Source organism: Macaca nemestrina, chromosome 9, assembly GCF_043159975.1.
Source record: "Macaca nemestrina isolate mMacNem1 chromosome 9, mMacNem.hap1, whole genome shotgun sequence".
Taxonomy (NCBI): Eukaryota; Metazoa; Chordata; class Mammalia; order Primates; family Cercopithecidae; genus Macaca; species Macaca nemestrina.
Genome location: NC_092133.1, coordinates 68,428,890 through 68,446,447, shown reverse-complemented (window position 1 = coordinate 68,446,447; position 17,558 = coordinate 68,428,890). Strand labels below are relative to the sequence as shown.

The 17,558-nt window shown below is 55.5% G+C and overlaps 1 protein-coding gene across 1 annotated transcript in view; it reads left to right on the top strand.

Annotated features, from left to right (window-relative positions):
- Positions 1 to 15,495, top strand: part of LOC105466049 (SPARC (osteonectin), cwcv and kazal like domains proteoglycan 2) — a 29,409-nt gene extending 13,914 nt beyond the window's left edge. The window contains exons 2-11 of the mRNA XM_011714886.2: positions 2,084 to 2,092; positions 2,442 to 2,487; positions 2,732 to 2,846; positions 4,780 to 4,894; positions 6,903 to 7,017; positions 7,472 to 7,591; positions 8,085 to 8,303; positions 10,703 to 10,765; positions 11,657 to 11,794; positions 11,916 to 15,495. Of these exons, the coding sequence (XP_011713188.1) occupies positions 2,084 to 2,092; positions 2,442 to 2,487; positions 2,732 to 2,846; positions 4,780 to 4,894; positions 6,903 to 7,017; positions 7,472 to 7,591; positions 8,085 to 8,303; positions 10,703 to 10,765; positions 11,657 to 11,794; positions 11,916 to 12,061 (1,086 nt within the window). The 3' untranslated portion in view covers positions 12,062 to 15,495. The remainder of the gene's footprint in view (positions 1 to 2,083; positions 2,093 to 2,441; positions 2,488 to 2,731; positions 2,847 to 4,779; positions 4,895 to 6,902; positions 7,018 to 7,471; positions 7,592 to 8,084; positions 8,304 to 10,702; positions 10,766 to 11,656; positions 11,795 to 11,915) is intronic.
- Positions 15,496 to 17,558: the final 2,063 nt, after the last annotated feature.

The window sequence follows — 17,558 nt, the reverse complement described above, 5'->3', positions numbered from 1 at the left end:
GCCAGGTGCCCCGCAGGCTCCCAGGAAGCACCCCTGCAGCCATCCTCTGTCTGCTCCTGGGCCCAGGGGCTGTGGGACTCTTGGCTGCTGGGACAGGTATGTGTGGGCCAGGTGTGGGCCGAGCAGAGGGGTGGGGAAGAGGCTCAGTGAGAGAGACAGAGGAGAAAGGGACACAGGAACACACGGGGACGCAGGTGAAAGCAAGAGAAAGAAGGAGAGAGAGGGAGAGAGCCGGCCTGGGCCCTCACGGGAGCAGTTTGTGGTCCTCCCACCCTCTCCCTCCTTCCCGTCTCCTGCTGCCTCCCTCTCGCACTGCGGAAGAGGCAGGAAGGCCAGCCTGAGGGAGAGCCTCGAGTGCGAAACTGGAGGCTGCTCACAGAGTGGGTCTTGTCACCTCGTTTCTGGATAAAAACCATCTGGCACTGGGTGAACAGTGTCCTTGTTAGTGTCCTTGTTTTCCTACTGTAGCTAAACACGTGTGTGCATATGTCCACCTGTGCATAAATGAGGATGTGCATACACACAAACGCACCTGCACACACACGCTACATAGTACAGACCTGTGAGTGTGCATGAGTGCACCTGGGTCTGCATAAATGCACACATGCACAGAAGCATGCACTCGGGTCTATGCCTGTGCACACCGCGTCTTTCTTGGTGGTAATGCCAACTGCTTGCTCGGGTCTGGCCCCTTCTGGCCTTTGTCCAGGAGGCCTCACCCTGCCTGCTCTGATGCTTGCCAGCTTCCAGGGGAGGCTTCAGAAGCCTGAAGGCCTTGGGATTTCAAAGCCCTTTAGGCACGGTTCTGTGTGCCCACTGCTGCATGCATGTGGGTGCCCTTTGGTGCCATGGCCCCGTGCGCTTTTCCCCTAGACCTGACAGCTCTGCTCACCCCTGCACATCTCCGTTCCTTTGGGCTAGGGCAGAACTCAGGATGAAGGGGGCAGCTGCGCATGACTTCTCATGCCCTTCTCCCCCCCAGCTCCCAGAGCCCCTCCTGGAGCCCCACGCAGAGGAAGTGGGCAGCTGGTCCTTGTAACTGCCAGCCTCCAGGCCTGGGAAGCCCCCTCCTTGCCTGCCTGGCAGAGCTTCCACCAGGAGTGCCCTGGGACTGTTTGGTGTTTTTTAGCAACTGTCTCTGCCCTGTAGGGGAAAGGGAGGAAGCCAGATAAGTTGGGTGTTCTTACCAGGGAGCTGGGTTGGGTGGGAGGTGCTCTGCCTCTGGCCACTCTGTGGTCCATGGCCTGAGAGGCCCCTGCAGCCGAGCAGGGTGAGAAGGTCTCCCTTGTGTCTTAGGCCTCAGAGAGTGTGTTGTAGCAAGAAGAGTGGCCTGTGCTGGGTGTCGGGACACCTGGGTTCTGTGACAGGAGGACCTGGGTCAGGTCATCTCCTGTCTCTGGGCTTTCTCCTGCACAAAGAGGGGGCTGGACCAGGTGACCTCGTAGGACCCTTTCTGGGTCCTCTGCCTCTGAGGATTTGAAGCTGACCTGTGATAACTGGGGAAGCCTCATCACAGGCATGGCCTCCCCACTCACTCCGTGCACCAGCTGAGCTCTGTAGAGAAGTGAGACCTTGAGCAAAAAGCATCCCTTTGCAGCCTGGATGAGAGGGCCTTCCTCCCGCCTCACTCACATGGTGGGCAGAGGTCAGGAGAGCGGACTGACAAGGAAGGGGCCTTGGCAGGAGACAGACAGTGCACCGTTTCTCAGGCAGTTTCTGGGACACCCAGGGCACAGGCATGAGAAGCTCTGTTCCCGTGCAGTGTGGGCCCCTCGGACATCTGTCCTGGTGGTGGGGCTGGGAATGGAGTGGGGGTGCCCCACCCTCTCAAAGAAAAAGCCTCTTCTTCTCCTAAGGTCAGTCTTAAGCTCTGTGGTGAACACGTAAGAATACTGGCCTCCTATTGGGGTTCCTGGGGGTCAGAGGAACACAGCCATCAAAGGCCATTGCTCAGCACCCATGGCCACATGACGAGGCAGGGGACCCCAGAAACACCAGATGGCCTCACACTGATATCCCCATCTTTCTCCCTTTCTCCTCCTGCTCCGTTTTCCATGGCTTGCGGCTGTTCCCTGATCTCCAGGAAGTGGAGGTGAGTACTGCCGGGGGCCCAGTCTGTGTGGTCTCTGCAGAGCACATCCCCTCCCCTCCTGTCCCTCCACACCCTCACTCTGACTTGCCTTCCCTGCCAGCCTCCAGTGTGGCGCGGGGGCAATAAGGAGCTCACGGGAGAGGCTGGAAAGGATTCTAGACATGGGTTTACAGGGATAGAGGTGTGGGGAAGGCAGCTGGCAGGGCCTGGGTGGACAGGAGTCAGCCACCAGGATGACGGCCATTGGCACATGGCATTGCTGGCCCGGCCTCTCCTTGGCCCCGCAGTTGAACCTCTGGGATATGGATCTTAGCCCTTCCCTTCTCCCTTGTCCCTCTCTGTCCTCTAGGACGACTACATCAAGAGCTGGGAGGACAATCAGCAAGGAGATGAAGGTAACATGACTCTCCCGGTGGGGGAAGGTGACTGACAAGTGTGAAGACTTGAGACCAGAGGGCAAGCCCTGACCCCGCTTGGAGGCTCCTTGAGCAGCCAGGCCCTGTTAGGGGTGGGACTCCTGAGCTCAGGAGCTCTGGTTATCAAGGGCTGCTGGAGGGAGAGGGCTCCCAGCTCAGAAGCGGGGCTGGAGGTTCTTGGGTTCTCCCAGGTGACCTGTGTCCTGACTCTGTGCCCCTGTAGCCCTGGACACCACCAAGGACCCCTGCCAGAAGGTGAAGTGCAGCCGCCACAAAGTGTGCATCGCCCAGGGCTACCAGCGGGCTATGTGCATCAGTCGCAAGAAGCTGGAGCACAGGTGAGGGGTTTGGGGAGGTGGGAGCCCTGGAGGGGGTGTGTTCAAAGAGCAAGGGCTCAACTGACCCTCTCCTTATGAATTAGCCATCTACTGCTGTGAAATAAATTATAAAACTTAGTGCTTAAAACAGCAAATATGTATTATCTCACATCATTTCTGAGGGTTGGAATCCAGAAGTTGTTCTCTTAGATGGTTCTGGCTCAGGGTCTGTCTTGAGGTTATAATCAAGGTGCTGGCTGGGGCTGTTTCATCTGAAAGCTTGTCAGGGGCTGGAGGATCCACTTCCAAGCTCACTCTTTTTTTTTTTTTTTTTTTTTTGAGACGGAGTCTTGCTCTGTCGCCCAGCCTGGAGTGCAGTGGCCGGATCTCGGCTCACTGCAAGCTCCGCCTCCCGGGTTTACGCCATTCTCTTGCCTCAGCCTCCCGAGTAGCTGGGACTACAGACGCTCGCCACCTCGCCCGGCTATTTTTTTGTATTTTTTTACTAGAGACGGGGTTTCACCGGGTTAGCCAGGATGGTCCCAAGCTCACTCTTATGCTCTTGGTTGGAGGCCTCAGTTCCTGGTCATGTGGACCCCTCCATAGGGATGCTTGAGTGTCCTTACAACATGGCGGCTGCCTTCACCTAAAGTAAATCATTCAAGAGATGAGTGAGGAGAAAGCCACACCATATAAGAACAATTACCAAACACTGTGGGATCCAGGGAAAGTCACATCTCCTTTTTGGGCCTTGATGTAGTATCTCTAAGACAAATAAGTTAGACTAGATAATTTGAGGTTCCTTTCAGCTTTGACATGCAGTGACTTCATGAAATATTTAAGGTGGTAGCTTGTGAGAGGTTGTAGCTTGCTGAGGAGAAAGGAGTGAGGGACATTTAAGGAAACCTTAGCTCCAGCTGGGTGTGGTGACTCACGCCTGTAATCCCAACACTTTGGGAAACCAAGGTGGGTGGATCACCTAAGGTCAGGAGTTCGAGACCAGCCTGACCAATATGATGAACTCCTGCCTCTACTAAAAATACAAAATTAGCCAGGCATGGTCGCTTGTGCCTATAGTCCCAGCTACTTGGGAGGCTGAGACAGGAGAATTGCTTGAACCTGGGAGGCTGAGGTTGCAGCGATCCAAGATCACGCCACTGCACTCCAGCCTGGGTGACAGAGTGAGACTCCATCTCGAAAAAAAAAAAAAAAAAAAAGGAAGTCTTAGCTCCAGCCCAAGGACAAGGCTTTGTCTGGCTTCAAGACCCTGGAAAAGGTTCCAGTTCCCTCCCTTCTCTCCTGAATCACAGAAGATGAAAGATGGAGTTGCAGTCTTAGAAGGCTGCAGGGGCGTGGCCGGTAATGTAATGCATGAAGAGCGGTTTTTTCACCGGCCGCTCTGTGGAGCACAGGCCTGGCAGCTCCTTCTTGGCCCTGGCCCATTATGTGGGAATGCAGGTCCAGGACTCCCATGTCTTCCATTTTTCAAAGAAAGGCCAAGAATCCAGGTATTTATGTGAACTCTCCCATTTGGTAAATGTTAGTGCATAAATAACTCAATTTAAAAAAAAAAAAAAAAACCCTTGGTGGCCAAATATGGCCCATAGGTCATCAGTTTGCAACCTCAGATTTGGTCTGACCCCTTAAGTGAAGTGTGACTCCCTTTTACCTCTGGCTGTCAGACCTGGAGTTGCTACCTGAAGGCCCCATGGGACTCAGTGAAGCCTGGAAGAAGCGAAGCTGGGGGAATTTATGCCTTGCCCAGTTGGTTCAACCCTCTGAGCTGGAGGAAGGTCTGGCAGCAGTGTGGGGAGGGTGGGCAGGGGCAGGAAGGGGCTGATCTGCTGGAGGTTGCTGCTGCCTTCCTGTTAGAACAGGTCTCCTCAGCCCTCCTTCCCCTGCTCCTTCCTCATTGTCACCTCCACCCTGGTGTGCTCCCCACCCTCTCCTGTAGGATCAAGCAGCCGACCGTGAAACTCCATGGAAACAAAGACTCCATCTGCAAGCCCTGCCACATGGCCCAGCTTGCCTCTGTCTGCGGATCAGATGGCCACACATACAGCTCTGTGGTGAGGAGCCCTGGCCCCAGGTAGGGTGGGGGTGGAGTCACCCGAGGCCACAGGAAGCAGAAAGGATGACCCAGCTGGGGCCTCCCAAGGGGTTTCCAGGACTGAGGTGGGGCCAGATGGCAAGGTCAGTGCGTTCAATGCAGCCAGCCATACTGGGGCCACCTGCAGCCCTGGCTGGGACTACCTGAGAGTTGGAGCCAGACCCTGTCTGTCCCTGACCTCGGACAGGTGCAGGTAGGGAGTGGGGCCTGGAAGAGACTCTGCGGTCAGGTAACTGCAAGTCAAAGGAACTGAGGGAAGCCTCAGCCAAGTGTCCATGGCTGTGGAAGAAGGAGCTCTGGCATCCAATTGTTAGAGGGCGAAGAAAGAAGGATTTCCACAGGGAGGCGCCAGTGTTCACCAGTGAGCAGGAGCCTTCTGGGGCAGCAGGAAATAATCCTCCATAAGAAGGCGATGGAAGAAGGAACTGACTGGGAGAATGAATTCGCACCTTATGGGGATTTTTGTGAGGATTTCAGGAGACAATATTTGAGAAAGCATTTAAAAAATTTTAGGCTGGTCATGGTGGCTCACGCCTATAATCTCAGCACTTTGGGAGGCTGAGACGGGTGGATTGCTTGAGTCCAGCAGTGTGAGACCAGCCTAAGCAACATAGTGAGACCCTGTCTCTACAAAAAATATAAAAATTAGCTGGGTGTGGTGGCATATGCCTGTGATTCCAGCTATTTGAGAGGCTGAGGTGGAGGCCAGGAGTTCGAGGCTGCAGTGAGCCATGATTGCACCAGCCTGGGCGACAGAGTGAGACCTTGTCTCAAAAAAAAAAAAAAAAAAGTAACATAGAAATACAGATGCTGATTATGAATGTTTTTACTGGCAACAAGGAGTCAGGAATTACTTGGTTTGGGAGGGCACTGACAGCTGGCTCGGGGTGGATGCCAGGGCTGAGGGGCCTTCCTGGAGTGAGAGGCAGATTTCAGTCACCTGCTGTGGGTGATGATTGACGTTGCTGTGGGGATGAGGTCACCAGGGAGAAGAAAGGGAGGAGAGAGAGAGAGAATGAGGAAGAGGCCAAGGCAGAGGCTGTATTTAGGAGGTGGGAGGGGTGCAGAGGAGCTGGCAGAGCTGGCAGAGGGAGGAGGAGAAGAAGAGGAGCTAGTGTCCCACGACCCAAGGCCAGGGCAAGGTCTGGGCAGGACGCTGCAGTGTGGCCTGGTTCGGGGATCATGCTGTCCTTTAGGGAGGTGGAGTCAGCAGGAAATCTGGCTTTCACCCTGGCCCATGGCCTTGGGCAAGTCACTGGGCCTCTCTGCGCCTTGCTGTTCTCTGCTGAGCAGGAGAAACCCAAGCCTCCCAAGTGAGACAATGTTATCGAGTGCTGTGATGACCCGCTTCCCATTAGCAGCCGCCCCATGAGAAGAAAGAGATATGACCAGGAGAAAAGGCTTTCATGATGAGGAGTGCATGAGCCCCTCTCAGAACCTGGCTTTAGCAGGCAGCCGTGGCAGAAGCAGTTCTCAGTGAAGGCCGAGGAATTGTTAGATGCTCCATAGGCGGTGCTGTGTCTTCTCAGGAGAGCTGAGAAAAGCCCACTGGGGTGACTGTGGGGAGATCACTGAGGGAAGGGCTGATGGCTGATTACACAGGGACCAAGGAACAGGCCATGAGAACCAGGGGGAGCGACAGACAGCTAACACAGGGGAGGGGTGACGGGGCAGGGAGGGAAGGGGAGATGGGTGTCCTGGGAGGGACAAATCCTCAGAGAGGGCCGAGCAGGTACATGGGAGCCTGCATGGCTAGGACCAGCTCTGGACTCCGCTTCCCGGGCCCTGCCTCTCTCCACCGTGCACCTTGGTCTGCAGAGGGACCAAGAGGGGCCCTTCCGGCTGTTCATGGGTGCTCCATGGGGGGAGGCAGATGTGGCTGCCATGGGAGACTTGAGGGTGACCCCAGTTGTGGGGACCCCTGGGGTAAGCCCTCAGTCCCCTGTCCCACCTTTCCCTGTGTGCAGTGTAAGCTGGAGCAACAGGCGTGCCTGAGCAACAAGCAGCTGGCGGTGCGATGCGAGGGCCCCTGCCCCTGCCCCACGGAGCAGGCGGCCACCTCCACTGCCGATGGCAAACCAGGTGAGGAGAGCACTGGGCCACCAGGCTGGGGGCGCTGCAGGGCCTCCTGGCACCTCCTTCAGGGCTCTAGGATGGTAGAAGAGGTGTGCAGAGCAAGAGGGAAGTGGCAAAAATGCAGAAAGGCTTCAGGGAGCTGTGAGGTCAGAGGTCCAGGTTAACACAGAGCAGGAGGCTTGGGCTCAGCCCTTGTTTCCCCCCCTGGGTGCCTGAAAGATGGGCGGAGGGAGGGACTCAGCCACAGGGAATCTGGGCTGTGTGTTTTTCATGCTAGGAAGGAGTGGGTGGTGGGAGATGGGAGAGGACTCAAGAGGAAGTCCGATTTCCACCTTCCCATCTGCTGCTGCCTCCCTGACCCCTGCTCAGCCTCCTGGCCTGTAGGGCAGGATCCCAGACTGAGATCGAGCCTGCTGCTCCACTGCACATTCACCCTCCATGCCTTCTCTCTGTTCTGCAGAGACTTGCACCGGTCAGGACCTGGCTGACCTGGGAGATCGGCTGCGGGACTGGTTCCAGCTCCTTCATGAGAACTCCAAGCAGAATGGCTCAGCCAGCAGTGCAGCCAGTCCGGCCAGCGGTAGGAAGCTTGCTGCTCCGCCTGGAGGAGGGAGGGAGATAGGGAAGGGGCTGAGGACACAGGTGTATGCTGAGCCAGCCCACCCTTGCTCCTTCCTGCTGGACTCTGGGTCCTACAATCTGGGCCCCAAAAGAACCTTCACCCCAAAGAGGTCGACTTCCACCAGAGCAGGAGGGATACTAGTTAGCTAGTAGGAAGAACTTAACATGGGTGGAGGGAGCTTAAACCCTGACATGGGTAGCCCAGGGAAAGCAGGAATTCTTTTCCCTGAAGGGCTTTCAGAACAGGGTTTTGAATGGTTCAGGCATAGTCCTATGTGGAGGTGAAAGGAAGGACCCCTGGCCATTCTCGAGTTTGTCAATGCCATGGTTAGATTCCAAGCTGCCCAGACTCAGAACAGAGGGCTGGGGCTGATGGTGAGGTGGAGGGCTGGAGGGCTGGAGAAACGACTGAAGAGCTAGATGAATCGTGCCTGAACCTGGTCTTTTCCCAGGGCTGGACAAGAGCCTGGGGGCCAGCTGCAAGGACTCCATTGGCTGGATGTTCTCCAAGTTGGACACCAGTGCCGACCTCTTCCTGGACCAGACGGAGCTGGCTGCCATCAACCTGGACAAGTACGAGGTCTGCATCCGTCCCTTCTTCAACTCCTGTGACACCTACAAGGATGGCCGGGTCTCCACTGCTGAGTGGTGCTTCTGCTTCTGGAGGGAGAGTGAGTGTGACCCCTCTCCCAGGCCCCTGCCTCACCCGTGTGGGCTCTGCCTGAAGTTCCAGGCTCTCTTGGGAAGTCAGAGTGGCTCTTTCTTGGCTACGTCCCCAGACTCAGCACTTTCCCAGCTTGCCCACTTCCTGCACTCCCTCAGGGCTTCATCCTTTAAGGCCCGGGGAAGCCAACACTTTCAGCTCCCTTACTTGGCAGGCTCCCAGGCGGATCCAGATTTTGTGGGTCCTGACGCTTATATACTTTTGGAGGTCTTCTTTAAGAAAGAGTTAAAAAAAAATCCCAGCATTTTGGGAGGTCAAGGTGGGAGGATCATGTGACCCTGGGAGTTGGAGACCAGCCCAAACAATACAGGGAGACCTCATCTCTATGAAGAAGAGAAAAAAAAATAGCCAGGCGTGGTGGCATGCGTTTGTGGTCCCTGCCACTTGAGAGGCTGAGGTGGCAGGATCGCTTGAGTCTAGGAGGTTGAGGCTACAGTGAGCTGAGATTGTGCCACTGCACTCCAGTCTGAGCAACAGAGCAAGAACCCTGTCTCAAAAAAAAAAAAAAAAAAAAAAGGAAAGAAAGGGTATGAAAAATTACAAATGTAAACTTTCTGGGGCCCCTCGGGAGGGCTTGGGAAAGGGCTGTATAAATGAGGGTCTTAGAGCTGAAGATGCATTTGCTTCTCGGTGATTCTTCTTTTGGGCACATCTTACGTTTTGTGCCGCCAATAGGTGATTACATACGTTGTCATCAACCTTAGAGATGTGATGACATTTCTCAGCTGAATATACCTGAAGCCAGAGCTTTCGAACCAGAGTCCTCTCTGGGGAGACTGAGGTCCCCAGGGCTCACCTGACCTGTGCGGCCGGAGCTGGGGAAGCCCTGGTGTTCCTCGCTGGATGCTTCTCCCCATCTTGGTGGGGGATCGGCAGTCAGGGCCCAAAGCTTCAGCCCGAGCCCCACCATACGCTAGTCAGGGATCCCCGGCAAGTGACCAAATCTTTCTAAGTTCTGCTTCTTCATCTGCCTCAGGAAATAACAATACCTATCTTGGAGCCTGTTGTGAGGATGTGCCAAGAAAATCTGTGCAGAGCACCGTGTAATTCACAAATCCCTCTGCAAATGCGTGATGTTGTGATCTGTTTCAACACTCTGACTGCCCAGCCCTCCTGTGACCTGTGTCACTCCAGCACTTTGACTTTCCAGGCCTTTGAAGGCCATTCCATCCATTCTGTACAGCAGCTTTCTTGGGCAGGAGGCTGGGAACTGTCCTCATTTTACAACCAGGCAGGCTTCCAGGTTGGAGAGGTGGGGACTTCCCAAGGTCGCAGACAAGTTAGAGGCTGGCTGCCAGTTACAGTCATGCGTCACTTAATGAGGGGGATACATTCTGAGAAATGCATCATGAGGTGATCTCCTCACTGTGCAAGCATCACAGGAGTGCTTCCACAGACCCCGGTGGTGTGGCCTCCTGTGCACCTGGCCCATTGCTCCCAGGCTATAGCCTGTGCAGCATGTTATGTGCTGAATACTGCAGACACATAACATGTAACCCATAAATGCTTACCATTGTTACAATGGTGTTACAATGGTAAGCATTTGTGCATCTAAACATAGCTAAACATAGACTGGGCGTGGTGGCTCATTTCTGTAATCCCAGCACTTTGGGAGGCCGAGGAAGGTGGATCACCTGAGGTCAGGAGTTTGAGACCAGTCTGGCCAACATGGTGAAATCCCGTCTCTATTAAAAAGACAAAAATTAGCCAGGCATGGTGGCAGGCGCCTGTAATCCCAGCTACTTGGGAGGCTGAGGCAGGAGAATCACTTGAACCTGGGAGGCAGAGGTTGCAGTGAGCCAAGATCGCGCCATTGCACCCCAGCCTGGGAGACAAGAGCAAAAGTCCATTAAAAAAAAATAAAATAAAATAAACAGCTAAAAACAGAAAAGGTATGGTAAAAATAGTGTTGTAATCTTATGGGACCACCATCCATTATTGACTGAAATGTTGTCATGTAGCGTGTGGCTGTATTTTCAGGCCTGGGAGTTCTCTCTAACATTCACTCTAGCATTACGTTCCCCTGGGGTCTCTCACCCTTGGGTGTCTATGTGTTCACCCCACCTCCTCTTCTGAATCCTGTTATTCCTCTCATGGGTCCCTAGGACTTCTTGGGGACCTCAGGTCATCCACAGCTGTGGGATGAGCTCCCCTAATTAGAGACTGGGTGTTTTCATGCCACAGAGCTCCTGTGCTTCCCACCCCTGCTGTGGGGTGGCCCTGTGTCAGAAACGGGGTGTTTTCATCTTGCAGAGCCCCTGCCTGGGTCTCTAAGCCTTGAAGGGCTCAGTGCGTCCCCCCAGCACCAGGGGACAGCCCCATCAGAGATTGCTTCTCTCCCCACAGAGCCCCCCTGCCTGGCGGAGCTGGAGCGTGTCCAGATCCAGGAGGCTGCCAAGAAGAAGCCAGGTGAGGGGCCAGACCAGGCACTCAGAGGAGGAGGTGGGGACGGCTTCCTGGGTTCGTCTGAGACCCAGTGGCTCAAGCCTTGGGCCTCATGGCAGACATGGAGCCCAGAGGAGGCCCTGGCCTAGGAAGACAGGAGAGGGATGCCCCCTTCCTGTGTCTATCCTTGTAGGGGGCAGGGCCTCCCAATCTGCCCCAGAAAAGCGTGTTCTAGGCACTAATTTTATGCCCATCCATGCCGGAGCTAGAGTTTGGGATACAGAAGGACGCTGGAACCCTCGAGTTCAGTTTCCTTCAGCAAGCGTGTGACTAGTGTTTGAGTGAGGCGGCTCCCTGAGAGACATTCCCTCACATACTCCATAAACACCTGGGGGCCTTCTCCAGAGATACAACAGCAACAGACCCAGCTCAGAGCGGGTGGCAAGACAGATGCACTCCTCGGCCTCATAACCCTTTAGCTTGGGCCAGTCAGGAGACACACAACACACAAATGGACACACCAAAAAGATAGAACCAGCAGTGTGACCTGTACACAGGCGCCCAGGACCTTCAGCTGCAGGGCCTACAGGAAAGCGAGTGGGCCCTGGAGGCAGGTCAGACTCCGAGTGGCTGGGAGGAGAAGGCTGGGCTTTCCTGGCAGGGGACAGCCAGGCTGGAGGAACTGTGGGAGGATGGAGAGTGTCGAACCCGATGAAGTCAGACTGGCTGTCCTAGAAGATCTGGGCCACAGAGTCAGGGAAACCGATGGGGTGGCTGGGAGCTGGCACAGGGGCCTGAGCAGTGGTTCAAGGAAGCGGGTGTCCTCATCTCCAGCGAGTAGAGCCGGAGGTCACCTCTCTGAGGGGCCCACAGCCCAGGTCCCTGCTCTGACCTGCCTGGCCCCATCTCATTCAGGCATCTTCATCCCGAGCTGCGACGAGGATGGCTACTACCGGAAGATGCAGTGTGACCAGAGCAGCGGCGACTGCTGGTGTGTGGACCAGCTGGGCCTGGAGCTGACTGGCACCCGCACGCATGGGAGCCCTGACTGCGGTACGGGCTGGGCGGCTCGGGGCCCTCTGGGGGCCCGGGCCTGGGGGGCCCTTGTCATAGGATGCCAGGTGGGGGCGTACCAGAAGCTCCCTCACCCCCTGTTGGCTTGGTCCCCTCACAGATGACATCGTGGGCTTCTCGGGTGACTTTGGGAGCGGCGTTGGCTGGGAGGACGAGGAGGAGAAGGAGACGGAGGAAGCAGGCGAGGAGGCCGAGGAGGAGGAGGGCGAGGCAGGCGAGGCTGACGACGGGGGCTACATCTGGTAGATGCCCTCAGGAGCCGGCGGCCGGGGGGGACTCAACAGCAGAGCTCTGAGCAGCAGCAGGCAGCTTCGAGAACGGATCCGGAAATGCAGTCAGAAGGACCCTGCTCTACCCGGGGGGACCGGGAGTGTGAGTGTGCATGGCATGAGTGTGGCACAGACGGCTGGGATGGGTGACAGTGTGAGTGCGTGTGTGTGTGGCATGTGCTGACAAATGTGTCCTTGATCCACACTGCTCCTGGCAGAGTGAGTCACCCAAAGGCCGCTTCGGCCTCCTTGTAGCTGTTTTCTTTCCTTTTGTTGTTGGTTTTAAAATACATTCACACACAAATACAAATTGACAGGTCAAAATCCATGAAATGAGATGCCCCCAGCCGCGTCCCCCAGCCTAGCCCTGACCCCTTGGGTTCCTACCCTGGCTCGACCAGCCCTTGCCTGCCCTTCTGCCTCTCGCTTCTGAAGTCAAGCTCTGGCCTGCGAGCCTGTCCCCATTGCAAAGGGGAGGGAGGGCAGGGAGCTGTCTGCCGGCTGAGGGCCTCCCAAAACTGGGCCGATGTGGTGTGACATCCCCACCAGCCTCAGATGAGTCGGGCCAGGACGCCCAGCCACAGCAAGCCCTGTCCCTCTGCTGATCCCCAAGCACTGGAAAAACTCTCCTGACCCAAGGCAGAGTGATGAAGGCGGCGGCGGAGGAGGAGGGCAGCAGCTGAGAGGCCGGGGACAGGGTGCCTTGCCAGGCTGTCCAAGGTCTGTCCCAGGGGGCCCAGGTGGTGCGGGTAGAACAGGGTGGGGAGAGGGGTCGGCTCAGCAGGAGGAGGCTGTGGCTGCAGAGACTGGAGGAGCTTTTAGGAGTTGAGAAGGGGCAGCTCTGAATCCCAGACCCTGGAATAGCCTGTCCCTTTTCTCTGGGTCTCGTGGTGGAGCCATGGTCTGGGCTGCTCTCTTGGGGACACTGGGCGGTGGTTACACAGTTGACCTCTGCCTGGCTCCCCCTTGGTGCAGCCCATCCCATGGGGTGCTGCTCCTGCCTTCATCCCCTTGCTGGGGTCCCCTCGTCCACTTGAGGGCGCCTGAGGGCCAGCAGCAGCAGGCGAAGAGCCTGGGTCTAGGCTAGGGGTGTGTGTGCCCACCTCCTCCCTGACCCTTAACACTCCCGTCCTGCCCAGACCAACAGAGAGACCTGTCCCTGAGACCCCAGAGAGAAGCAGCTGTCGAAGGCTGCAGGCTTCCCGCGCTCTGAGACCATGATCTTCCTCCTGCCAGGGGAGAGCCACCCACAGGCCATGTCCAGCCCCACTCCCCGCAGCCCCCCGGGGTTTCCTTCTGGCCCCTCTGAAGATCCCCTAGGGTTGCCCCAGCAGAGGGGCTTCCCCAAGCTCTGTTTCGAAGCCTGCAGTACGGAAAAGTGAGAAGTCAGAGGGGACAGGACCGGTGCAGCTAGGCTCTGCGGCCACACCTCACACCTCGCTGTTCCCAACATCCCCTGAGCAGTGTAAGCTCATCTCACCAGATGAGAAAAGGCCCCGTGCATTTCTTTTGCTTGTTTGTTGCTGTTTTCCCCACCCGTCAAGTTCTCCCCATGGAAGCAAATTCCTTAACACCTTTGGTGGAGAATTTCTTACCCAGACTTGGGGCTGTGATGCCCTTCAGTGCGTGAGAGCAGCGTGCGTGTGTGTGCCTGTGTGTGAACCTGGGGGCCGTCTTGGTGGCCTGGGAGTGTGAGGAGGGGCCTCCTGTGTGCTGGGTGGGCGGCAGGTGTGGGGTCAATGCGGTGAGGCTCTCTGGGTGAAGCTCCCAACCTGGCAGTCCCCAGCCTCCCAGCATCTGCGAGTGTCTGTTGGACTTTACAGAAGAGCCTCACCCTGTCTGCCCCTCACTCTGCCCTGGAATCAGCATCTTCCGAGTCCTTCTTGGGGGAAATAGCAGAGCCCCACTTAGCCCCATAAACCGCTTTCCATTCCGCAGCCCAGTTCTGATTGTTGAGGTGTCATGCCATTCCAGGTCCCCCAGCCCCTTCTTCCTCCTGTCCTCTCTCTGTCCTCCACCTCCCCCTCCAGCCCCGGCTCAGTTCAGGGAAATGCTGTTCCACATCAGCCCTCTGCTCTCTGAGGCAGCCGCGCCTCTGACTCGGAGCTACTTGAAACTTCGCTCTTGCTAGGATTGAAGTCTACCTGTCTCTTCCCTCTGCCCCAGCTGGAGTTCTGGAACTTTCCTACTGGGGGGAGGTTGTTAAGGATGCTGGGGGGCCTGGGAAGGGAAGGAATTCAGAGGAAGGGTGTTCCCTGTCCTCTTGTTGTCGCCCTCTGCTCCTGGGGCACGTGCTCCCTCTGTCTCTGGGTCTTCTGACTGTACACGTTTGTGTGTCCTTGTAAATATGTTTTAGCAAGAAAGCAAAAGGGATTGAACTAGCCTCTGGCAGGATTGCAGGGGTCCAGCCTTGCCTGTCTCAGAAGCCTCTACACTGCTTTTTGCCCCACTGAGACTGGGCCCCTCAAAAGGTAGACAGAACAGCAGCTCCCAGTGGGGCTGAAGGTCGGCCTCCAAGTGGCTTCTTGTTAGACAAGGTTAAGATTTCCTCATGATCAATGTTGCAGATTGGTCCTTCCTCAGCTCCTTGATTCATGCCCTTGACCAAGGGGCCTGCCACCCAGCCCCTCCAGCACCCTCTCCTCGATGCCTTGCTTCTTCCTGCCCCCACTCCCCTGGCTTAGGCAGGTAAGGGAATTAGGGCCATGCTGGAAGAAGCTTAACCATGTGTTCAAAGAACGGTTTCTTGCTTGCTTGGTCCTGGAACTCCCCTTGGCTGCCCCAGGCCTCCTTGGCCCGTGGGTGCCGGGGGAGGTGGATGTCAGATCTGGTAGGTTGGAGCACAGAAAATAAATGTGCCTTGAGAGACCACTCAGAGAAGGTCCAAGGGTGATGGAGAAGGAAGCATGGCCTGGGAGCTTGGAAGGGAGGGGCGGTGGGTGGTGGCATCTTGACTGCCCCCTGTTGTCCCACACGGGGGTGGTCACACCTCTTCACTCCAGCCCGCCTGGCTTCAGCCTTCCATGAGCTCCACCTGCTTCCAACTTCACCTTGGAGGGGGTGGGATCTGTTGGCATCAACACGGGACCCCCTGCTTCACCAAAGCCCGAGCCCTCAGCCCTTGGGGAGAACGAATGGCTGAGCTTTGATTCCCGGGGTCCTTGAGAGGCTGCAGGCTGGTGGCAGTCCCAGGGGAGAGACACCACGGGTGCAGAAGGAGACCCAGACATCCCGAGGAAGTTCCCAGCGAGCAAACTGCTTTCCAGCCTGAAGCCTGCTTAAACTGTGTGATGTGCAATAACCGAGCTTAGAGTTAGGAATTGTGTTCAAGTGCTTGGATTTCCGTCTGTAGATTTAAGTGCTGAAATTGTATCTCTCAGTAATTTTAGATGTCTTTAAAAAATCGAAAAACCAAGTGTTAGACTGTGTGTGTGCGTTGATGGGCACTCAAGCGTCCCGTGAGTCATCCAGCCATCCCTTTCCCCTGCACCCGATCCTCTCACGTCCCGCCCCACCTCCACTTGGGGACGCTGCCTCGTGTCGTCTTTATCTGCCTATTACTCAGCCTAAGGAAACAAGTACACTCCACACATGCATAAAGGAAATCAAATGTTATTTTTAAGAAAATGGAAAATAAAAACTTTATAAACACCATCTGCTGGCAATACTCGGATTATTCTTACCCTTGGTATTATTTTTCACAAAAACAGCATTTATGGCTGGGCGCGGTGGCTCACACCTATAATCCCAGCACTTTGGGAGGCTGAGGCAGGACGATCCCTTGAGCCCAGGAGTTTGAGACCTGCCTAGGCAACATAGCGAGACCCTGTATCTATCCAAAAAAAAAAAAAAATGTTCTAAAAATTAGGCTGGGAAGAGGGGGCAATGTGTGAGGCTAAGGATTGCTTGAACCTAGGAGGTTGAGGCTGCAGTGAGCTATGGTTGTGCCACTGCACTCCAGCCTGGGCAACAGAGGGAGACCATATCTCTAAAAAGATAAAAATACAGTACAGTACAGTTCAGTGGCATTTAGTACATTCGCGTGTCGTACAACCATCACCACAATCCAGCTCCAGAGCATTTTCATCCAGGGTGGGAGCTTTTCAGAGACTTCAACCACCTCTTAGCAAATGGCTTGTGAGAATGGTAAAACCAACTGAGACAGCGCCGTCAGTGGAGTACGTGAGTATCGGGCCCTTACGTGCTTGTCAGCGTTATGATTCTATTTTTTAAATTTTTTTTTGAGATGGAGTCTCACTCTGTCGCCCAGGATGGAGTGCAGTGACACGATCTTGGCTCACTGCACCCTCCACCTCCCAGGTTCAAGTGATTCTCCTGCCTCAGCCTCCCAAGTAGCTGGGACTATAGGCACCTGCCACCATGCCTGACTAATTTTGTAATTTTAGTAGACATGGGGTTCCACCATGTTAGCCAGACTGGTCTCAAACTCTTGACCTGTAGTGATCCTCCCACGTCGGCCTCCCAAAGTGCTGGGATTACAGGCATGAGCTGCCACGCCCAGCCCATGATTCTATTTATTTTTTATTTTTTTAAAATTTTTTGAGACAGAGTCTCTGTTGCTCAGGCTGGAGTGCAGAGGTGTAGTCTCAGCTCACTGCAACCTCCGTCTCCCTGCTTCAAGCGATTCTCCTGCCTCAGCCTCCCGAGTAGCTGGGACTACAGGTGTGTGCCACCATACCCGGCTAATTTCTGTATTTTTAGTAGAGACAGAGTTTTACTCTGTTGGCCAGGCTGATCTGCCAACCCAAAGTCCTGGAATTATAGGTGTGAGCCACCACGCCCAGCCAGAGCAGCAGAAGAATAACCATGTGTCTTTTATTTCTGGGATTATCTGAGCTGGGGGACTGTCATCATCATTCTGTGACTTTTCTTCTCTTAGGCCTTGCCCACTCCTCACTAGACGTGTCTTTTAACAAATCCTTTTGCGGTGTGGAGGGGGATGGAATCTGGGCACAGGAGCTCTAAGCTCTAGCCCTGGAGATAGCTAACTGTGACCTTGGGCCAGGATCTGATGGATGGATCACATGTGGTAGCCAGCCCCAGTGCTTTCCGAACAGCAAAAGCGAGCCCCCGGTGACAGCCTGCAGCCAGGGCAGGCTCTGCCCGTCTGGCTGCAGCGGCTCCTTAGGAAGGGGAGCTTTTGGCCGGGCGCAGTGGCTCAAGCCTGTAATCCCAGCACTTTGGGAGGCCGAGACGGGTGGATCACGAGGTCAGGAGATTGAGACCATCCTGGCTAACACAGTGAAACCCCGTCTCTACTAAAAAATACAAAAAAAAAAACTAGCCGGGCGAGGTGGCGGGCGCCTGTAGTCCCAGCTACTCGGGAGGCTGAGGCAGGAGAATGGCCTGAACCCGGGAGGCGGAGCTTGCAGTGAGCTGAGATCCGGCCACTGCACTCCAGCAAGGGGGACAGAGTGAGACTCCGTCTCAAAAAAAAAAAAAAAAAAAAAAAA